This window comes from Dermacentor albipictus, chromosome 3 (assembly GCF_038994185.2).
Source record: "Dermacentor albipictus isolate Rhodes 1998 colony chromosome 3, USDA_Dalb.pri_finalv2, whole genome shotgun sequence".
Taxonomy (NCBI): Eukaryota; Metazoa; Arthropoda; class Arachnida; order Ixodida; family Ixodidae; genus Dermacentor; species Dermacentor albipictus.
The window spans coordinates 28,547,811-28,565,818 of NC_091823.1; the positions used below are offsets into that span (position 1 = coordinate 28,547,811).

Consider the following 18,008-nt stretch of genomic DNA (forward strand, 5'->3'; position numbering starts at 1 on the left):
AATACGTAAGGAATAAATAAATAAATAAATAAATAAATAAATAAATAAATAAATAAATAAATAAATAAATAAATAAATAAATAAATAAATAAATAAATAAACCAGACGCAACGCCAGAAAACGCCGGTGAAGACGCTGAATGTGGGGTCGTCTTTAGGCACCCGTTCCTGCGTTGCGCGTCGGCGTCACCGCGCATCGTCGTCTTTCAGCTGGCTCCGATGGCGCCCATCATTCCAGCGTTCCCATGCTGCCCCTCCCTCTGCGAAGGCGCTGCATGACGGCACCAGCCCATTACCACTCGGTTCGGTGATTTCGGAGTCAAATTCAAACACGTATACGGCTGCGCTCAGTTTACGCACTAGCGAGTGTCGCAATCGATAGACGTTTCTTTCTTCTTTTTCTTTGATGGCTGTTTTGATTTTTTCGCCCTGTATAACTTCTTACGTGTTGGGGTTTTCGCCTTGATAGCGATCCCTAAGTGGTTTTCTGTGTCGCCTTACTATAACGTTTTCCTTCTAACAAGGACCTTATATAGGGACTGCATGGGAATTTCGCGGCCTCCATACACGAGCCATAGAGGGAATGTCTCGCCGCGGTGGGTCAGTGTTTATGGCTCTCTAGATGCCTCAGACGACACGATTAGTAGCGTAGCCGACACCCAGTTTCTGATGGCGAGGTGGTTTTCTTTTTATCATTCGGACCTCGACTATACATAAAGCTAAAGATCGCAGCAAACTAAAGCATGACATCGCAGCAAAAAAAATATACATCTGCAAAGTCCATGTGCTTTGCGAATGAGTTTAGACGAGAGAGACAGAGCAAAAAAAGTTTGATGGAAGTAGCAGATGGCAGCTCTTCAATTGCAGGGCTTGCTACTTCAGATTAGACGAAGCCTTCATTAGTGTTTCCCAGGAACGCTGCCCTTCTTTAGGGACTATTTGTAGGCACAAAGTATACTACCAAGTTGGACACGTTTTCGCCGGGAGATACGTCACTCGCAGTAAACTTGTGGCACTTCAACATGTGAATCTCACGCATGAGGAGGAAGGAAAGAGGATGCTGTAATGACAAAGGAACGGTCACGACGGCACGACAACAATGGCACGACTACAACACATGACAACGATGGTATGATGATGAAGCCGTGACGTCGATGGAATGACTACGATAAGTATACAACGGAGGAATGACAAGCGCAGCACGATCACGGTATGACGACGGCATCGCATTGAAGGAATGACGAAGACGGCGATATACTGACGCCGACTACACATTATGACGCAATAAAGACGAAAGCATGATGCATGAAAGCAGCAGGAAAGCATGATGACGATGAAATGACGACCGGTGGAACGACGACGCAATACTAACTATCACGAGTACTTCAGTTTGGCCTAGTTGGTACTTACTGCAAATCATATTGACCGCAAAAAAGACGGGGACAGAGGAAGAAAACACATGAACACAGGAAACATCGTGCTGTTTATGTGTTTTCTTCCTCTGTCCCCGTCTTTTTTGCGGTCAATATGATTTGCAACTATCGCGAAATGATTACGATTACATGGCGAAGAAGGAATGATGCTGACGAAAGCACTGAAATGAGGGCAGAATGACGACGGCATATTGGCGAACACGATGCGACGATGCATTGAAAACAACAGATAGATGACGAGGACATCATGAAGGTGCAATGGCCGTGACGACAGAATTACGAAGACGTCACGACGGTGCAATAACGCTGCTTTAGCAGTCAGCACACAGGGATTATGCAAGCCCGTTTGTTCGTACTTGCATTTGGAGCACATATAAGCTTCGCACATATATCTACGAACGTCTCGGGCGAGAAACGAGAAACGCCGAACCACGAGGAAAAGGCGAAGAAAGCTTCGCTGTTTAAAAACACAAAAGAAATAACATTAGCCATGTATTTGTAGCTGTTTGTAAAGTGAGGCTACTATTTTCACATCTAGAATTCTAGCTGTGCCTTTTGTGAATTTTATGGTAAACTCAGTACAGTGTCACAGTGATCAATATGACCTGTTTCAACATTAAGGATACAAGCAAAACTTTGTCTCCCAGTGTTACGAAAGTAGAAGCCACCGACGAAATTTAAAGTAAAAAGTAAATGCAACTTCTCCTTACAACTGCTTAATTAAAATAAGTGCTGTCTCGTGTAAAATTCTATATGTAACCATTCAAAAACGTACGATATACTGTCGTTGTGCACTATCATATACACGACGCGAACATCCCACTTTCATATTAGCATTCGGCATTGCCAAAAAGTTTGATTGCCTTATCAACAAACAGCACGCACACATTACTGCGTGCAAGGGCGCTAAATTAAGCCTTGACGCATACCTAAAACTGTCTCTCTAAGATTATATCGCAAGGTTTAAACATGACATGCCCATTACATTTTAATTGCTTTCGCGTGTAGCCTAAGATCACACACTTCGTCACTGCATAACCGGAGCCTTCGCAACTATTAGTGTGCGTTTTGACTGAGATAATTGGAACAACAGAGCAGGTTATGGCGATTTCTAGTACTCAACCAAGTAACACTCAAAGTACTTCATCTATGCAGAGCTTTGAGTCACGAAACGAGTAAGCTTGTCCTAGGCCTACGAGTAAGTAAGGCATATCCAAACTTTGAAGCTCCTCAGTGCATTATTAAGGCTTAAATAGGACTAATGCTGTATTCGCTAGCGCAATGGAAATCATTAGTCAAAAAGCGCGAGAGAAAATGTTTTGTTTTGTTAATGGAAGAAATTAATATACTATTTCAGAAATCGCAGCCATCGTTATGAGAGAAATTTCTATAGCACAGTCTGTCGGCCTTTCATCACAGCAAAGCTCGTTCGGTCGCAGCGACTGTTATTTCTCTTCTTAAGCTTGCCATCACGTAGTTGCGACACAACTAGCTCCTTCGTGCAGACCGAAATATTTTTCGTCGGCGAGACTGCGACACACTGAGGAAAGAATTTTTGTTCTATTTTGGGACATCTTGGTACCCTTCGCCTTCCTCTTACCTCTGAATAACACAGCTTCACATGTACGCTATAATTTCTAGCCCTATCACCCTGATTTTATCTGCACTGTTTATTTGTGACGCCATCTTAAGTCATTAAACGGCTATGTAGGGGCGTGTCGATGTAAAATTATGCTACGTTGGGATTTCACAGGTGTGTGACATGAGAAACGCTCTAAATATTCAAAGATAGAAAAAGACCAGCGCTTGTTCTCAAGCAGAGCAAGAATGCTTTTTGTTTATCTGCTTTTCTAAGCGCCAGTATGAGCTGCTACTTCCCGATGGTAGTGCCATTTATAACATGATAACGATGTGAATCGGTCCGAATCACCACGGGAATATGGCAATCCACCCTTCTCCGCGGTAATAAAATTGAAAATCGAAGTCTGTAGTACGCATCCCCTTTGTGGGCGAGCGTTCATATTTCGGAAACATTGTTTTCAGTGATTGTCATTAGCTCACACGCCGAAACAATTTCTCCTGCGCCTCCTGCCCTCTATATCTTGAGTGTCGCGCGTAAGGCATCCAGCAGTTACGGAAAAGTGAAGCCAGTGAATTTATAACTCTGCGGTGTAGGCACTGACGCGAATGAGGTGCTAGTTGCACTCTGCGCTAGTTACAAAACAGCCGGCACTGTGCGCCGGCCACGATTCCCGTTGTTCCCAATAACGCTGAACTAAACTGCGCTGACGGAGTAAATTACTGGCGTGCCAAATATACAACGGTGCGGCGTCCTTGCATAATCAGCCAGCTCGAAGAGACTCAGGGTATGCAACACATGCCAGCTGTGTGCAACCCACAGCTCTCTTTCTGCGCAACGCTTTTCCCACACGTATAGTGCCGTGTCCGGTGCGCAATACCAACACGACTGCCAGCCTACAGAGCGAACTAGACATTGCGCCAGCGGCGCTCAATACAGAGACGTCAAAGCGCCGCGCAACGCGGAAATCGCCACCAAAGTGGGGACGAACGGGCGCTGGCCTTAGCGCGCGCGGAGAAAGAGGCTCTGCCGTAGCGCGACGGAGCGCGAGCACTGTTGACAACGAGAGACACCCGCCTCGGCGCTCCTCATTACGGCACAGTTCGCGTGCGCGCGCTGCCTAGCGCGCGCAATGTTGGCGCGCCAGTCGGAGCAGAGAGAGCCAGAGCAAACAAGGACTGTCGGTGACGATCAGTGGTGGGAACGTCGTCGTGCCAAGCTGCGTGGTGCCCGATGCCTGCACTACTATACTGCCAGACCATGTGCAGGAAGCAGAGAGAGAGAGAGAGCAGGGAAAGAAAGGGAGATGTAAGAGCGTGCGCGAGAGAGAAAGAGAGTACGAGACGGCCGGTGGCCGGCTGTGCCAGCTCCACTTCTTCGCTGGGGAAGCGCGAGCGACGGCGCGCAGGCCGAGTGGGCCCTCGGAGCGCGGATGATGAATGGAGCGGACTGGGCCTCCGCTGATGCCGCCGGCCGGAATCGCGCTGCTGCCGGCGCAATCTCTTTTCCCCCTTCCCCCACCGAAGACAATCAGCCGCCACTGGGGCCACCGAGTCGCAGCAGCGGCTGCCGGCCCGTCTTTCTACGAGCGACCGAGTCAGCGTGCGGCAAGCGAGCAAGGCAGGAACGCGCACTGCGCTCCGGTTAGCGCCGGGGTGCTTCTTCCACCAGCGGGACCAGAAATAGCGGGCGGTGGTGGCGACAGCTCCGGGCTGCTGCCTTCCGCGCGCGCCACCCGGCCACCCATCTCGCTCTCCGCTCGATAAAGTGCGCGGCCGCGTCTCGGTGGTTCGGAGGCGCGCGACGGCGGCCAAATGCTCGTTACTGGTTTGTCCCAGATTTCTCTAGAATCGCTGACGCAACTGGCGAGGCTGTGCCCGCCTCGCTGTTTGTGTCGCTGTCTCGCATTTGTTTTGGTCTTTCTGTAGCTGTCCCTAAAGCTAGATGATGAATGTAGCGAAGGAGTGGGTTGGTTCTAGAAACAAGAGAAGAACGGAAGCTGCAGAGTGCTACAAGTGTTCAACTCGGTGGGCTTCCTCGTTAGGCGAGAGAGTGAGCAAGAGAGAAAGAAAGGAAAGGCATTGAGGTTAGCCAGGCGCACGTCCGGTTCGCTACCCTGCACTGGGGGAAGGGGACAACGTGATGAAAACAGTGAGTGAAGGGATACGAAGGAGCATTGGTTGAGCGCACACGTGAACGATCACACCGTGTCTGTGAACGCTCGCCGAGACCAGTCTCAATGAGTTTCTGTAGTAACGCTATCGTCGTTTTTTGTACCAGCGACGGCGACGATCTATGTTATAGATCGGGGCTGATTTTGTGCTTTACAGTCATAGGTGCCGAAAGCTCGGTCGATCGTGGGTTGATATGCTTCGTCGTCCACAACAGTTTTGACGTTTGAACAGTAACGTAAAAGGACATTTTGAATCTTTCTATCGATAGTCAGACGTGGGCAAGAATGTAAAACGTTTTACAAGGAATTAAGTTGCCATTAGTGTGTTCAAACACAACCTGTTGTTTGAACAAATTAGTGAGAAGTGACGCAGAGAGTACCAAATGATGTAGTGGAAACCAGACTAACATTCGTTGTGGGAAACTATGTGGCGGGCTGTCAAATAAACTCCGATATAGAGACGCTTTTCCGCATGTTCCCACCAACAAGGGCACCCGCTGTAAGACCTCTGTAACTTATCAACGTGATTTTGCTTTTTTTTTCTGCAGAATGTCTACAGCTTCGCGCAAATATCATGGTGCTACTGTGTTTCTCACTTAAAACCGTTGAATCTGCCAGCAACATTACTGAAAGTGTCAATCTAGATGTCGGCATAGGTATGTCAGAATCACTTTGCGTCGTGATATCATTACTTATCTAACTGTAAATTGCAGAAACTACTGTCGTTAGCCTGAGGTTATATGGGTGCACATTACAAGTATAGAATGCCCTGCACAAAATGAGGGAAGTTATTTGCGTTACGCTACACCCCTGTCGTGCGCACCCACACTGTGCAGTTCTTAGAAGTACGCGCAGAGGCAACGCACTGGGAGGTGTCGCGTGCGGTCAACGTTCGCAGCGTTACGAGACGCTGCGACGCGGCAGGTTCTCGAGCTTTCCTCCGTGCCATCAGCATTGCGCGTGGTGCCTCCTTCTATCAGGCTATTGGTGTAGGCGACATGCGAGATGCCGTGAACGGGCTTTCTCACACAACTTACCCTATAGTTAAGATGGCTGCGTTCCAGCTAGTAAGTAGCACTAGTTAAACCTGAAACATGCGTTTTCAAAGCTTGGATGGTGCGAGGGAGGAAAAGCAGCAGGAATGGTACCGGCTGTCCTCATCCTTCTTGACAGCCTAATTACGATTCTAACCCGAGGTCCGCCATCGTGGTTAGGTCAAACTGGGTGGGCGGGAAAGTCTGCTCACGGAATCCCGCATGCTCCCCATTAATAATAATTTCATAATCTTTGTTGCCGATTTTCTTACTGAAGTCATTAGGGATATATATGCAGTCCTCATCTATGGTGTATGAATTGTAAGACAAATTCATCGAGCTAATCGGGGTCCTGCACTTGCAAGTGTTTTATTAGGTCTGTTTCTGTATTTCGGAGTCCTTCAGTAATTGCGGGCTTCATTCGCGATCTCCTGCTTCTGCGGTTCCAGATTTGGTTTTTTATTTATTCGTACATGCTGCAGCCATATATAAAGGACTGTTTTAAGAGTCGGCATACACAATGAAAAGAGAGAGCGAGGAATAAAAACAGAAAAAAGAGGAATTTGGGAATTCTTTCACCTTAGGCATCGGACGAGAATTATAACAAATATGAAGAAAAAATGTTTTGCTCAAAACTCACTGCTACCGATTAAAGCTAAATACTCTTTCAAATGAAGCGAGCCAATTTTCCCGGCTATGGAGTTCCGACGGTATACTGTTCGAGATAGCAGTACTCATAAGTGGTTGCACGTGGGTAATGAGGAACAAGATTAAGTTTATCAGAAGTGTACGTGCAACTTTTGCTTTAAGGGAAGTTGACTATGTTATCTTTTTCACATGGCAAGGGTTGAATTATGCTGCGTAACCATTATAATGATTGTCTATCACGATGTGTGGAAAGTGAAGTAAACTTTATGAAGAGAGTACAGATGACGGGAGGAAGAGTATTGTCTGGATTTACCGATCCTTCACATGGCTTTGTCACTGCCACCTCTTGTTACGCGTGACTCCTTCTCAAACTATCTTTTAATGCGTCAGCATTAACATCGAAGAAAGACTGTATGTATGTGAAATGTGCGAATCCGGTGACGTGGGAGAGGTAAGAGGGGATGATGAAATTATAGCAGCGTGCACATATATATATATATATATATATATATATATATATGTATATATATATATATATATATATATATATATATATATATATATATATATATATATATATATATATATATATATATATATATATATATATATATATATATATATATATATATATATATATATATATATATATGGTGTCATAACTAGCAAGCCTTAGTAACCTTAGTAACTTGCGATTCACTGTTGATATTGCCTTGCTTAGTAACTCAGAGGACCAACTGCAATGCATGCTGACTGACCTGGATAATATGATGTGACAATATGATGTGACAACATGATGTGATGCGGACAATATGATGTGACAGTGGACTAGCATTACATGTGGAGTGTCCATCTCACAGCTTTGGGATTCTTGGTTTGAACCAAACTAATCAAGCATTGAATCGGATATTACGTAATATCATGTTACAGAGATAGTGGGATCACCAGTTCATAGCTGACTGGCACAGTGTAAGCGCCACAAACCTCATATGGCGTACTATGCGTAGTCAGCGTCACACGCGCCAACGTTCACAACGTCCCGGTTCTCATGAAAGCAAACAGACAGTCTAGTCCTCTCGATTTATCTAGCAAATGTGATAAAATAAAACACTCGTTCATGCCGTCCAGCCTGAGATAGAGAAGTTCAATTTAGTGTATCGCTCTGCCCGGGCAGGATGTGAAAGCCATTTTCTCGAGAAATCCTCGACGGACGTATTTATGATATACTCAAGGTGCGAAGAGATATACGAGTATAAACACTTGAGCTAGTGTTTGGCATAGAGTTTGTTGCAATTGAGGTGCAACAAAAAGGGAGTAATGGGGCACCTGCAGTACGTTTGATTTTGAGAGCGGCCAGTTACGAGAGGAAAGAGCGAGTGGTACTTAGTTTTCTTTTTCTCAACGTTCGTGCTAGTTTTGCAACTTTTTCACATCTGCTCTCTTTGTTTCCTTCTTCTTTACAGATAAATCCACACAAGTAAGGAGACGAGACCATTGGGAAAAAGGCGTCGTCTTCGTCGACTTTGCACTGAAATGGACTCCCTCTGAGCGAATCTGTTTTCGCTCCTTACAGTATTTCCTCCTGACAGTCACAACGGCGAAACCCTACAGTTGAACGTCGCGCAGTCCAATGACAAGTGAAAAACTCCCACTCTCTACAGCATAGTGTATGGAGCAGAAGAAACAGAAATGGCGTTGCGAAAAGTGTGCTCGCCATGCCTCGAAAGAAAAACCGACTGTGGCTTGAAAAGATATCAGCTGCCGACTCGTGGCTGATATATGCAGCGAGCACCCCGAGAAAATCCGCAGGCATTGCTACACCGAGCAGAATTTAGGAGGAGATATATCGGAAGGGCCAATCGGTTTCTCTAAGACATGTCGACTCCCACGTCGTTTTGGCTTCGTACGTTCAAAACCGCGTTATAGTGCGTGCGAAAAGTTCACTGAGACTCGGTGTTGGACGAGTCTCAACAAATGTCCCTGCCCTGAAAGGTTCTCGAAGCTCATCCGTTGTGACTGCGGGACAGTGCGTACGCCTAAGGCCCTCGCCGCTTATACCGACCGCTGGCGAAACTCTGCGGAGACAGTGAATGACGCTCGTTCTGCTTGGAACTCGAATGCGAGACAGTGATGTGCTTTGAACCGCAGTGAGCCGACTGTGGTCTGCACAATGGAGAGCAACGACAAGGCCCGCTTTCTTCTGCTACTACTCGCCTCGCTCGCCACCAGCTCGTGTGAGTACCTGACGTTTGTCGTGAGAACGTCTTTCGTTCGCTCGGATGTTTCCGTAAAGTTCCGAGGTCTCGCAACAGTGGCGATTGGTAGCCTGTGGCATTTTGTCTTCGCGAGATCACAAGTGCGCCACGGAATTCCTTCACTTTCGCAAAAAAAAGAAAAGGAATAGCGAGAGGAATGATGCTTTCAACTAAAAGCGGTGCTGCATTTCTGTATTGTGATAAATGCGATGGTCAAAACAGTGTTGTCACATATTTAACTTTCGGATCTAACGTAAGCCTAACATTGTCGTCCGTTCCAAAAGGGAGTTCGAGCGCCTATGCGGCGACTTCTATGCGAGAAAAGGGAGATATTCCCGAAACCGATTTTCTTGTGATGCAGATGCATAGGCTTTCCTTAAACTATTATGTCACTAGTAAAAAAGTCACCTGCCGTTGAATGTCACTTTTCTTTCATTCACCTGAAGTAAAACCTTTAGCACCTTTATCTCATTGTGCCCAGAAAAAGTAGTTCGTAGCATCGTATCACGATGTCCATCTGTGACTCCTGCTTGCTGTACGTAACTCAAACAACAAACATCAAAATATACACATGAGAGCACAGTTACAGTGTCAAAATTGTAGGCGTATTCAATCTCCAAGCTTTCTGGCAAAAAAAGAAAGAAAGGAAAGGAAAAAGGAATACTTCGGGTGAGGGATCTAGCTTCTCCCCTCACAAGCCACGTTCGTTCAAGAAACCGAGTCAAAGTATTCAGTTTCAGGCTTTCGTGGGAACCTTACCTCACCTTGTCGAGGAATAAGTGAAACCAGCGTGAGAAAGTGCAAAGGGGTGCAACCAGCGTACAAAGTTGTGCATCAAAAAAAGAAAAGATTTACTCGACGTTTCTCCGTTCCTACGTTCTTGTTAAGCAAAAGCTACCTCGATCATCGTACCACTCAGTCGCATCGCATAGTTTAACAAGAGTATTCCCTCTTGTTTTCGTTTATTTATAAACCTTGTCTTTCCCCGTCCAACTTTGTCTCCCAACCTGTCTTCTAATTTGTATCCTCCTCCGCTTGAACTGCGTATCGCGCGACGCACGAGCTTACACTGCCACACGTTTGCCTAATAACCTAGTGGATTAGCGTAGCCTTTTCTGAAACGACGACTCACATTGGAATCAGTCTCCCCGGTCGCAGCGGTAGCAAACTAACATGAAAACAAAGTAACACCATCTGAACTACTGACGAAGATAAGAGCGAGTGGTGACGGAAAAGTAGGCGGCGAGTTGCATTCTCGCATTCTCAAAAAACGGGCTTTTCCCGCTCTGTATACTTCTTTGTCGCCGGCGGCGAAATCCCGCTGAGGCGCCTCCAACACGGTGAAGACGGCGACGGCCACGAATTTCACTCACTAGGCTCATGTGAGCGGCTGCGCGTCTAATTGCAACGTATACACTCCCGCCTACGGCGCAGAGGTAAGGGTGGCATTCTGGGAACGCCGTGCGTTCTCATTTACGTTTGTCTTTGACTCGCATCGCCTGGCACTCGACAAAAATAAAGAGTAAAAGGCTGTCTCCCGCCCTCTCTTTCACCTCCTTTCGCCAAGGGTTACAGCGCGGACGCCGAGAGTCGCGCTGTGGAAATCAACCGTAATGGCGCTCTCTCTCAGGGGTTCCTTGGGAAGTTTTGGGAATGCGCAAAACGCTCGACAAGCCACGCGCGCTAGGAAATATTTCTTTGCTGCGCGCATCAGGCGCCTCTCGCCGCCTCCTATGCGCTGGGTGGAAACGCGCTGGGGGCGGGTTTGCTGAGCCGCTCTGCCATCAACCGCTGCCGCGATGTCAGCCGAGGAACTCTGAGAAACGACCGCCGCCGCAGGCTCTGATGCGAACGCTCTGAAACCTGAGAAAATGGTGTGTGCGCGCTCGCATGCGTTCTTGTCAGGTTTCTCCGTGCATTAGCGCGTCCGCCTCCCGGTCAAGCCGCTACCTTCCTAACTTCTGCAGACGAAGGCAACACATTAAGCGTCATGTGTAACGGGAGAAAAAGGTTCTGCGTAACCTAACCGTTACCACAGACTTGCGTGTAAGGCGTACATACATCAGGTTGTCCGAGACAACACAAGGCTTACGATGAGCGTGCTGAGGGTGCGAAACCCGTTGACAAAGAGGCACGTTGAGGGTTGACGACAACTTGACTTGGGCGGGTCGCAACAGCGCAACAGCGCTATTCCTGTTGCGTGCGTTTTTTGTCCTCGTTACACCGTGCTGCTCGAATATATTTTCAGTGTTGACGACTTTGGAGAATCACGCCTATGGTACGTGGTCGTTCTGGCAGACAAGCAAGATGATTCAAATCCACGCGAGAAATGTGGCGAATATACTTTCTCAGCATGTCGGTGGTACTGTAAGTGGGGATCAGATGGTCTCCAGCCATTATAACTGTTCCGGATGTTGTGGAGCTCCATGGAAGGCCGAGACAAACACGGAGCGCCTGTGCTTTCACGCTTTGAAATGCTCGGATATTTACCTTGCAGGTTTTAATGTTCACTGGAGTGCTGTAGCGCAGAAATCCGTTTAAAAGCGCTTGGTACAACTGTAGCACGAGGCCAATGAATGATCCCCATGTTTAACCAGCGTTGAATTTGAAGACTTGAATAATAGATGTGAGCTTCTTCCTGAAGTGGGCAACATGAAGGCTCCAGGAGAGTTGCCAGTCAGGAATGATGCCGAAAAACCAATGAGCTCTGTTGTAGGAGGTACACTGGCCATTGATGCGCACAGGATAACGAGTCATGTTTTTTTTTTCATGCCTGCGACTAACGCACATTTTCCCGTCAAGACGGTTAGGCGTTGTGTGAAAGTAGCCAGAGGTATTTATTGCTGCCTTATTTAGGCTTCCACGAATATGCTGGCACGTCAGTACTGAAGCCCAGATGCAGATGTCATCGGCGTAGATTGGGAGACTGACTGTTTCGGGTAGGCAGTCAGCCAGCCTGAGAAGTGCTGAGAAGAATAGGGTTTAAAACACCGCCCTTAGGAAGGCCGCGGCACGTAGTGGTAGTCGGGCGATTTTCAGTAAGCACAAACAATGCCATTAGTGTAAAGTAGCTTCAGATCCATCGAAATACAGCACGTCTAGAATGTCCTGACTGCAAACGTCGTCGTAGGCACCCTTCACGTCAAGGAAGATCGCTACTGATAATCTCTTGGCAGGTTTTCGCTGCTCATCTAGATCGATGACGTTATCAATCGAGGAACGGTCGCATAAAAATCTCACCATAGAGTCAGGCTAAAATTTGCATTGTTCAATGCATCATTCGAGCCGCATGAGAATCACTCGTTCACTGAGGTTTCCGACGTTGTTGGCGAGCGATATTGATGATTGGACGCCAGTTCCAGCAGGTACAGTTCTGGTTGTAGCAACGAGACGAGACGGCTGCGCTTCCATTCTCGAGTGCTTGACCTGATAAAATAGTTTAGCAGTATTCATTGGGCTTCTTGGCCTAGACCCGCGCAAAGCAGTGTAAGCTATTCCGCCGTTCCCTGGCGAAAACGGACGCCTACAGAGCGTCATACTAGCTTCTAGCACTTCTATAAAGAATGGAGCGTCCTTACTAGTGTCTCGTGCGCCAATAATGTCGCATAAAACTATGTCGGCGAGTAAAACTATCCCCCGAACTATTTTCGCACAAAATTCCTCTGCAACGTCTACCTCGAGGTTGCTTTGAGTGAGGGAAAGAGGGTTGAAAGGCTGTTGTGGCTTGCAATACGAGCGAAGAGTCTGCAGGGTTTACCATGGCTTTGAAGATGAACCATTAACGTGGTCACTACCTTGATGATTTCTATCTGTTATTTGAGTGATTAGACCTGGGACAATTGTGAGCAGCTGACATTTGTTTTGCAACTTGCACAAAAGCGTCATTAAGTTAAAAGATTCGCCGTAATTGATACTTTCTTAGACCTGCTTTTTAGACCTTAGCTCTTTCGGGAATCTTCTCTCAGCACTGCGCCATGGATCACATGAACAGCTCGTCGCAGAGATCAGAGAAGTACACCATCGCATAGTTGACGAAGGACACGATATCATATATCAGTGGTTGCGTAGTCACTGTGGCATACATGACAATGATCGAGGAGACGCAGCTGCCCGATCTGTAAATGACGGCGTCAACTGCGTTGCCATTCCTCTTTCGAGAGCCGACGCAGCTAAAGAACTTGCTGTACTTGCACATGACCTGACATTAGCTCAGTGGAATTCATCCGATTTAACAAGTGCACGCCTTCATACCTTGGACCCTAATATACAACTCCGTATTCCGCCCGAGCTTCCACGACGCGACTGCACCCTTCTATTTCGTGTATGGCTTGGAGTAGCATTTTCAAATGCGTACTCCTTTCTTATCGGAATGTCCAACAACCCACTTTGTGACTTCTGTGGGTGCAATGAAACAATCGCGCACCTTCTTTGTCAGTGCTCTCGTTTCAACCCGCAGAGAGCAGTCCTCTCAGCCACCCTAGACAAACTGGACAAGCCCCCAATGAAAGAAAACAAGATCCTTGGAAACTGGCCTACGCGAAGATCAGGGTGATCGGCTATGAAGGCGCTGCTGCGGTATTGAAATGACATTGGACTTTCGGACAGATTGTGACTTCACTGCGTGACGCAGGATTGTACGGTGACACTGCATAACATAGGAACGCCTTTGCGGCCTGCGTGACAGTGCCCACATAAACAGTTTGTGTGTACGTGCGTGCGTGTGTGTGTAGGCCTTTTTTCTTAATATTTTTACAATCCTTTTCTCTCTCCCCTATCGCATCCCCTTGCCCGTCCCCCAGTACAGGGTAGCCAACCGGAGATAATCTCTGGTTAACCTCCCTGTCTTTCCTTTGTCTCTCTCTCTCTCGCTCTATCTCTCTCTCTTCTGCCTTCCACAAAAGAGCGCATACTCATCGTCACCCCCACGCCAGAAAAAAAAAAAGAACGGCTGTAGTACGCGTTCTCCTGTCAAGATGTTATCCCAGTGGTTGTAATGCCAATGTCTGCTCTGTGACATTGAAAGCCGTGTCTTATCTAGACATCAAACCAGAATTATTCCCCTGGGTTGGACGGGACCTGCCTCCGATAGATGCGACTGCTGATATTTTACGCGTGGAGCCAATACGTCGGGCGTAGAGAGTGCCCCCAAAACAAGCGCGCAAGGACAGTGTAACAACACGCTCTCGAGGCATCTAACGAGGAAAAAAAAGAATAAAAGAAAAAAACAGAGTATTGTTTCCGGGGCGCTGCCTTCGGTTGGTCAGGGCTCGCGTCAGGCTGTGGGGAAGCAGCGTCGCCGCACTCGCGCAAGCCAAGCGGAGAGAAAGGCGAACGCCGACGTGCCAAGGCCTCGGGACGGCGAGGCGAGAGCGGGGGAATGCAAGTCGTGTGCCCCCACCGACGAAAGGGCACTTGCAGCAGTGGGCGGCTGTGGGTGGCAGTTTTGGGGCGGCGGTGCGCCCTGCAAAACAGTGTGTCCCGGCATCTGTTCCTGACGTTCCTCTCCACGGGACCGAGGGTTCGGCCCCTGTCGTGTCCCCTCTCTTCCCTCCGCTCCTCCCCAGACGCTTCCCCCAGCGGGACGTGCTCTGCAGCCCGGGCCATTGTTTTGCGTCCCGGCGAAATCCACCTCGGCACCCCCTCTCCACCACCCCGCCACCGAGGCCTCCAACAAACGCCATGCGTCGCCGCCCGCCGCATTGTTTGCGGGCGGCCGTCGATGGCCCCTGCTGGTGCGGTAGTTTCCTCTCGCATTCTGGGTTAAAGCTTCGAGCTCAAAAACGCTGACTCCGCGACGCGCGCGGTGCTCTCGACGCGGTTGAGCTCTGCGTTTGGCGCCGACCAGCGTCACGGAGACGTGGCCCTAGAGAGAAGAGCGCCCCGGCCTGTCGGTGGCTGTTTTTCTCTTTTCTTTTTTGTTTGTTCTTTCTTTTGTTTTCCGGCGCGCTGTGCTCCGTTCTCATTCTTCTGGAGGACTTCGCTCTGCGAAGGACATTCTGAGAGGCAGCGAGAATATACTGTCAGAAGGTTCTCCAACTGATGAGCTGGCCGTTTTCGAGGGATGCAAACACACCGTCAGTGCATTTCATATAAATGAGCTAATTCTCACTAAAGCTGTGGTCAGCCGTGCAATAATTCTCAAAAAGAAAAAGAAGAAAGCAAGGATGCCGGTCATGGTAAAATATTTTTAAAGTTTGAAGGTGCCTGCACAGACGATTTGTTTGGAATTGTGATCGCGGCTATCCAGGTGGGGAGGAAGTACCTGCACTTGATTTGCAATTTGCTTTTCTGTGTTCTGCTACCGCATTCTATTTTCTCATTTCTTATCCTTTCCCATTCACCACAATTCAGTCAGACCCTCCAATTGGCTTGTATTTCTTTGACGGAGAGCAACAATACAATGTGTGGCCCAACTCACAGCCTACTGAATCGTTTGTGTTTATTAAGGATAGCCGAATGCGTCGGAGCTTTTCGGCAATTGAGGCACTTAAGAGAAGGGGAGCGGTAACTGTTACAGGGCAGTATAACGTAATGTCATTCTATTCCGATTTTATTTTGATCTCCAGAAGTGAAATCCACTTAGCCGCTAACGCAAGCACGAGCGGTAACACGAAAGGTTGTTTAAACAGCCTAACTAAACGCTCTCCTCGTTTATAGGAGGTGACCCTCACCTGCTTTCAAAGTGAATAGCATTACCTACAGCAATATGTCTTCCTTATCTAATTGGCTGAAGAAAGATGAGGAGTGCGCAAAAAAGGCGAGAGATTTGGCGGGGCTGAGCTATCGCAGTGGAAGTAGATAAACGAATGAGGAGGGCAGTGCCCGCGTCGGCGATTGCCCTGCTTGCCCTTGCTTAGCTTGCGGTGACAAGTCGACGATTCCCGTGGCGAGCAACAAGCTGTTCAAAATGCTGCCAAAATGGAAGCTCAGTGAAGAAGATTTGGCAGAGCGACGTCGTATACGTGGCTAAAGGTCTCGACAACGTCATACCGCCACGCAAAATTTTTATTATACGCAAAGAAGCCAATTCTTGCCAGCACCTACGAGTCGCCAGCACCGGAGCGTTCAGTAGACAGCCAATTTTTTATTCCTTTTGAAACTGGGCCAGCCTCCAGCTATTAAAAACAAAAAGTTCAGTTTTTTTCGGCATACTGACGTGGGATCTTTTTAGTGGAGACCCATCGCTTTGACGTGGCGAGTTTTCGCGGTTTAGTGACGTCGCATGACAGACAGGAGAACTAGGCGTGGCCCAAAAACATTTTCACCAGTCGCGGAAGGCTAATGGGGAAAAAGACATACAATGAAAATGCTTTTTTGTTTGGCCTAACCATGAATAATCAAGGCGTACACGTCATTTTGAGATGGAGAGTTTTCGCAGTATTCGTAACGTCTTGTGGAAGACAGGCCTAGTAGGCATGGTCCCAGAAATGTTTGACCATTCGCGGAGGGCTAACGAAAGAAATGGAATAGAAACACACTGGAATAACTTTATGTTATAGCACGCCAGGTGTAAGTGTATGTGATCCCGAGTCGTTGTGCTAACGCTAATTTGTTTAGTTTCCTATATATGATATTGGCATTGGCAACGTAAACATCAAGCAGGAGGGAACAAGCAGGACAAACAGACAAATCCATGTGCTAACCGTCATTTCCATGGGGTCTGAACGATCGTATAGTGCCATAGTTGCCTCTAGTAATTATTGTAGCAAACTCTATGACGTCAGTGGTACGTCTAGATTATCGATGTTCTTCCTTGACAAGCGCCAGGTCGGTGCTCTTAAGCCTGGGGATTAGCGTCACGAGACAGTAGAGGAACTGTTACTGTCGGTCGAACGACGAAGACAGCGACGAAGTGGCCCAGAGGCAAGGTTTACCAATGGCAGCACACATCACGGTGGCTAAATTTCGCATTCGTTCTAATATGAAAGCCTCATCAGACCCAGTGTTGACTGATTCCCCAGATTATAAGTACCTAGTATTTCTCTGGCCTAGCGAATATTGCAACACGAGAATGCTTAGGGTCTCCCTCACAAAATGACCGTTACCGCATTCCCTCCCTGAACATTTGCTTACACAGGTCAGGCTTGGTGTCCTCCCATCTCTGCTGGATTTGTAGCGAGAAAGGAACAATTCAACACTTCTTCCTATCTTGTCGCCGCTTTACTGTGACAAGAAAACGAATATTGAAACTACCTCTTCGAAGTCATAATCTAAAGGATAACAGGACTTGTTATCCATTCCTATGGGGCGTCCACATTAGGATTCAGCTGCAGGAATGTTTGCTCCGCTGTCCAAAAATTTATAGAATGCAGCCGAATGCCACTTTAAGATTCTATCTTTTCTTTTCGTTCTTTGTGTACATTTAGGTTAGTGGTTATTCATTTGACCTGCTATTACTAACTTCATTTTAACAGATAATTTTACATTATGCAGTGATAGGCCCATAGATATACTGAAATTTATTCCTCATTATAAATTGTAATGATCCATACATTTCTTGGCCAATCGTCCAGAGTGGTTTGGAGCCACATGCTTGATAGGAAAGATCAACAAAAACAATCCAGAGCTCAGTGCTATCTCCGGTTTTATTCAATATTTTGCGGAGCTCCAGTTCATCCTAAGAGGACGTGTACACTTACGTGTATGCGGATGACATTGCATTCGTCTCATCGGCAAAGAATATTCAAACACTTTACGAAAACCTACAATGGTCGAAGCTTGGTTAAATTCTATTCATCTGGCTCTAAATGTGAACAAGTGGTCAGTGCTCGTACTTCCTCTGAAGGACCCAGTACATATAGCTCTGTCGTGTCAGCTTGATTTCATTCCGCAGGTAGATGCTGTTAAATATCTTGGTGTTGTGTACGACAGCTCTCTTCCATGGCAT

General features: G+C 47.4%; 1 protein-coding gene across 3 annotated transcripts in view; it reads left to right on the forward strand.

Annotated features, from left to right (window-relative positions):
* The window catches only part of LOC135921684 (cell adhesion molecule Dscam1-like), a 331,909-nt gene that overhangs the window by 60,292 nt on the left and 253,609 nt on the right, over nt 1–18,008 (forward strand). For all 3 annotated transcript variants that reach the window (XM_070535315.1, XM_065455983.1, XM_065455982.1), the window contains exon 2: nt 8,330–9,100. In XM_070535315.1, the coding sequence (XP_070391416.1) occupies nt 9,037–9,100 (64 nt within the window). In that variant the 5' untranslated portion in view covers nt 8,330–9,036. The remainder of the gene's footprint in view (nt 1–8,329; nt 9,101–18,008) is intronic.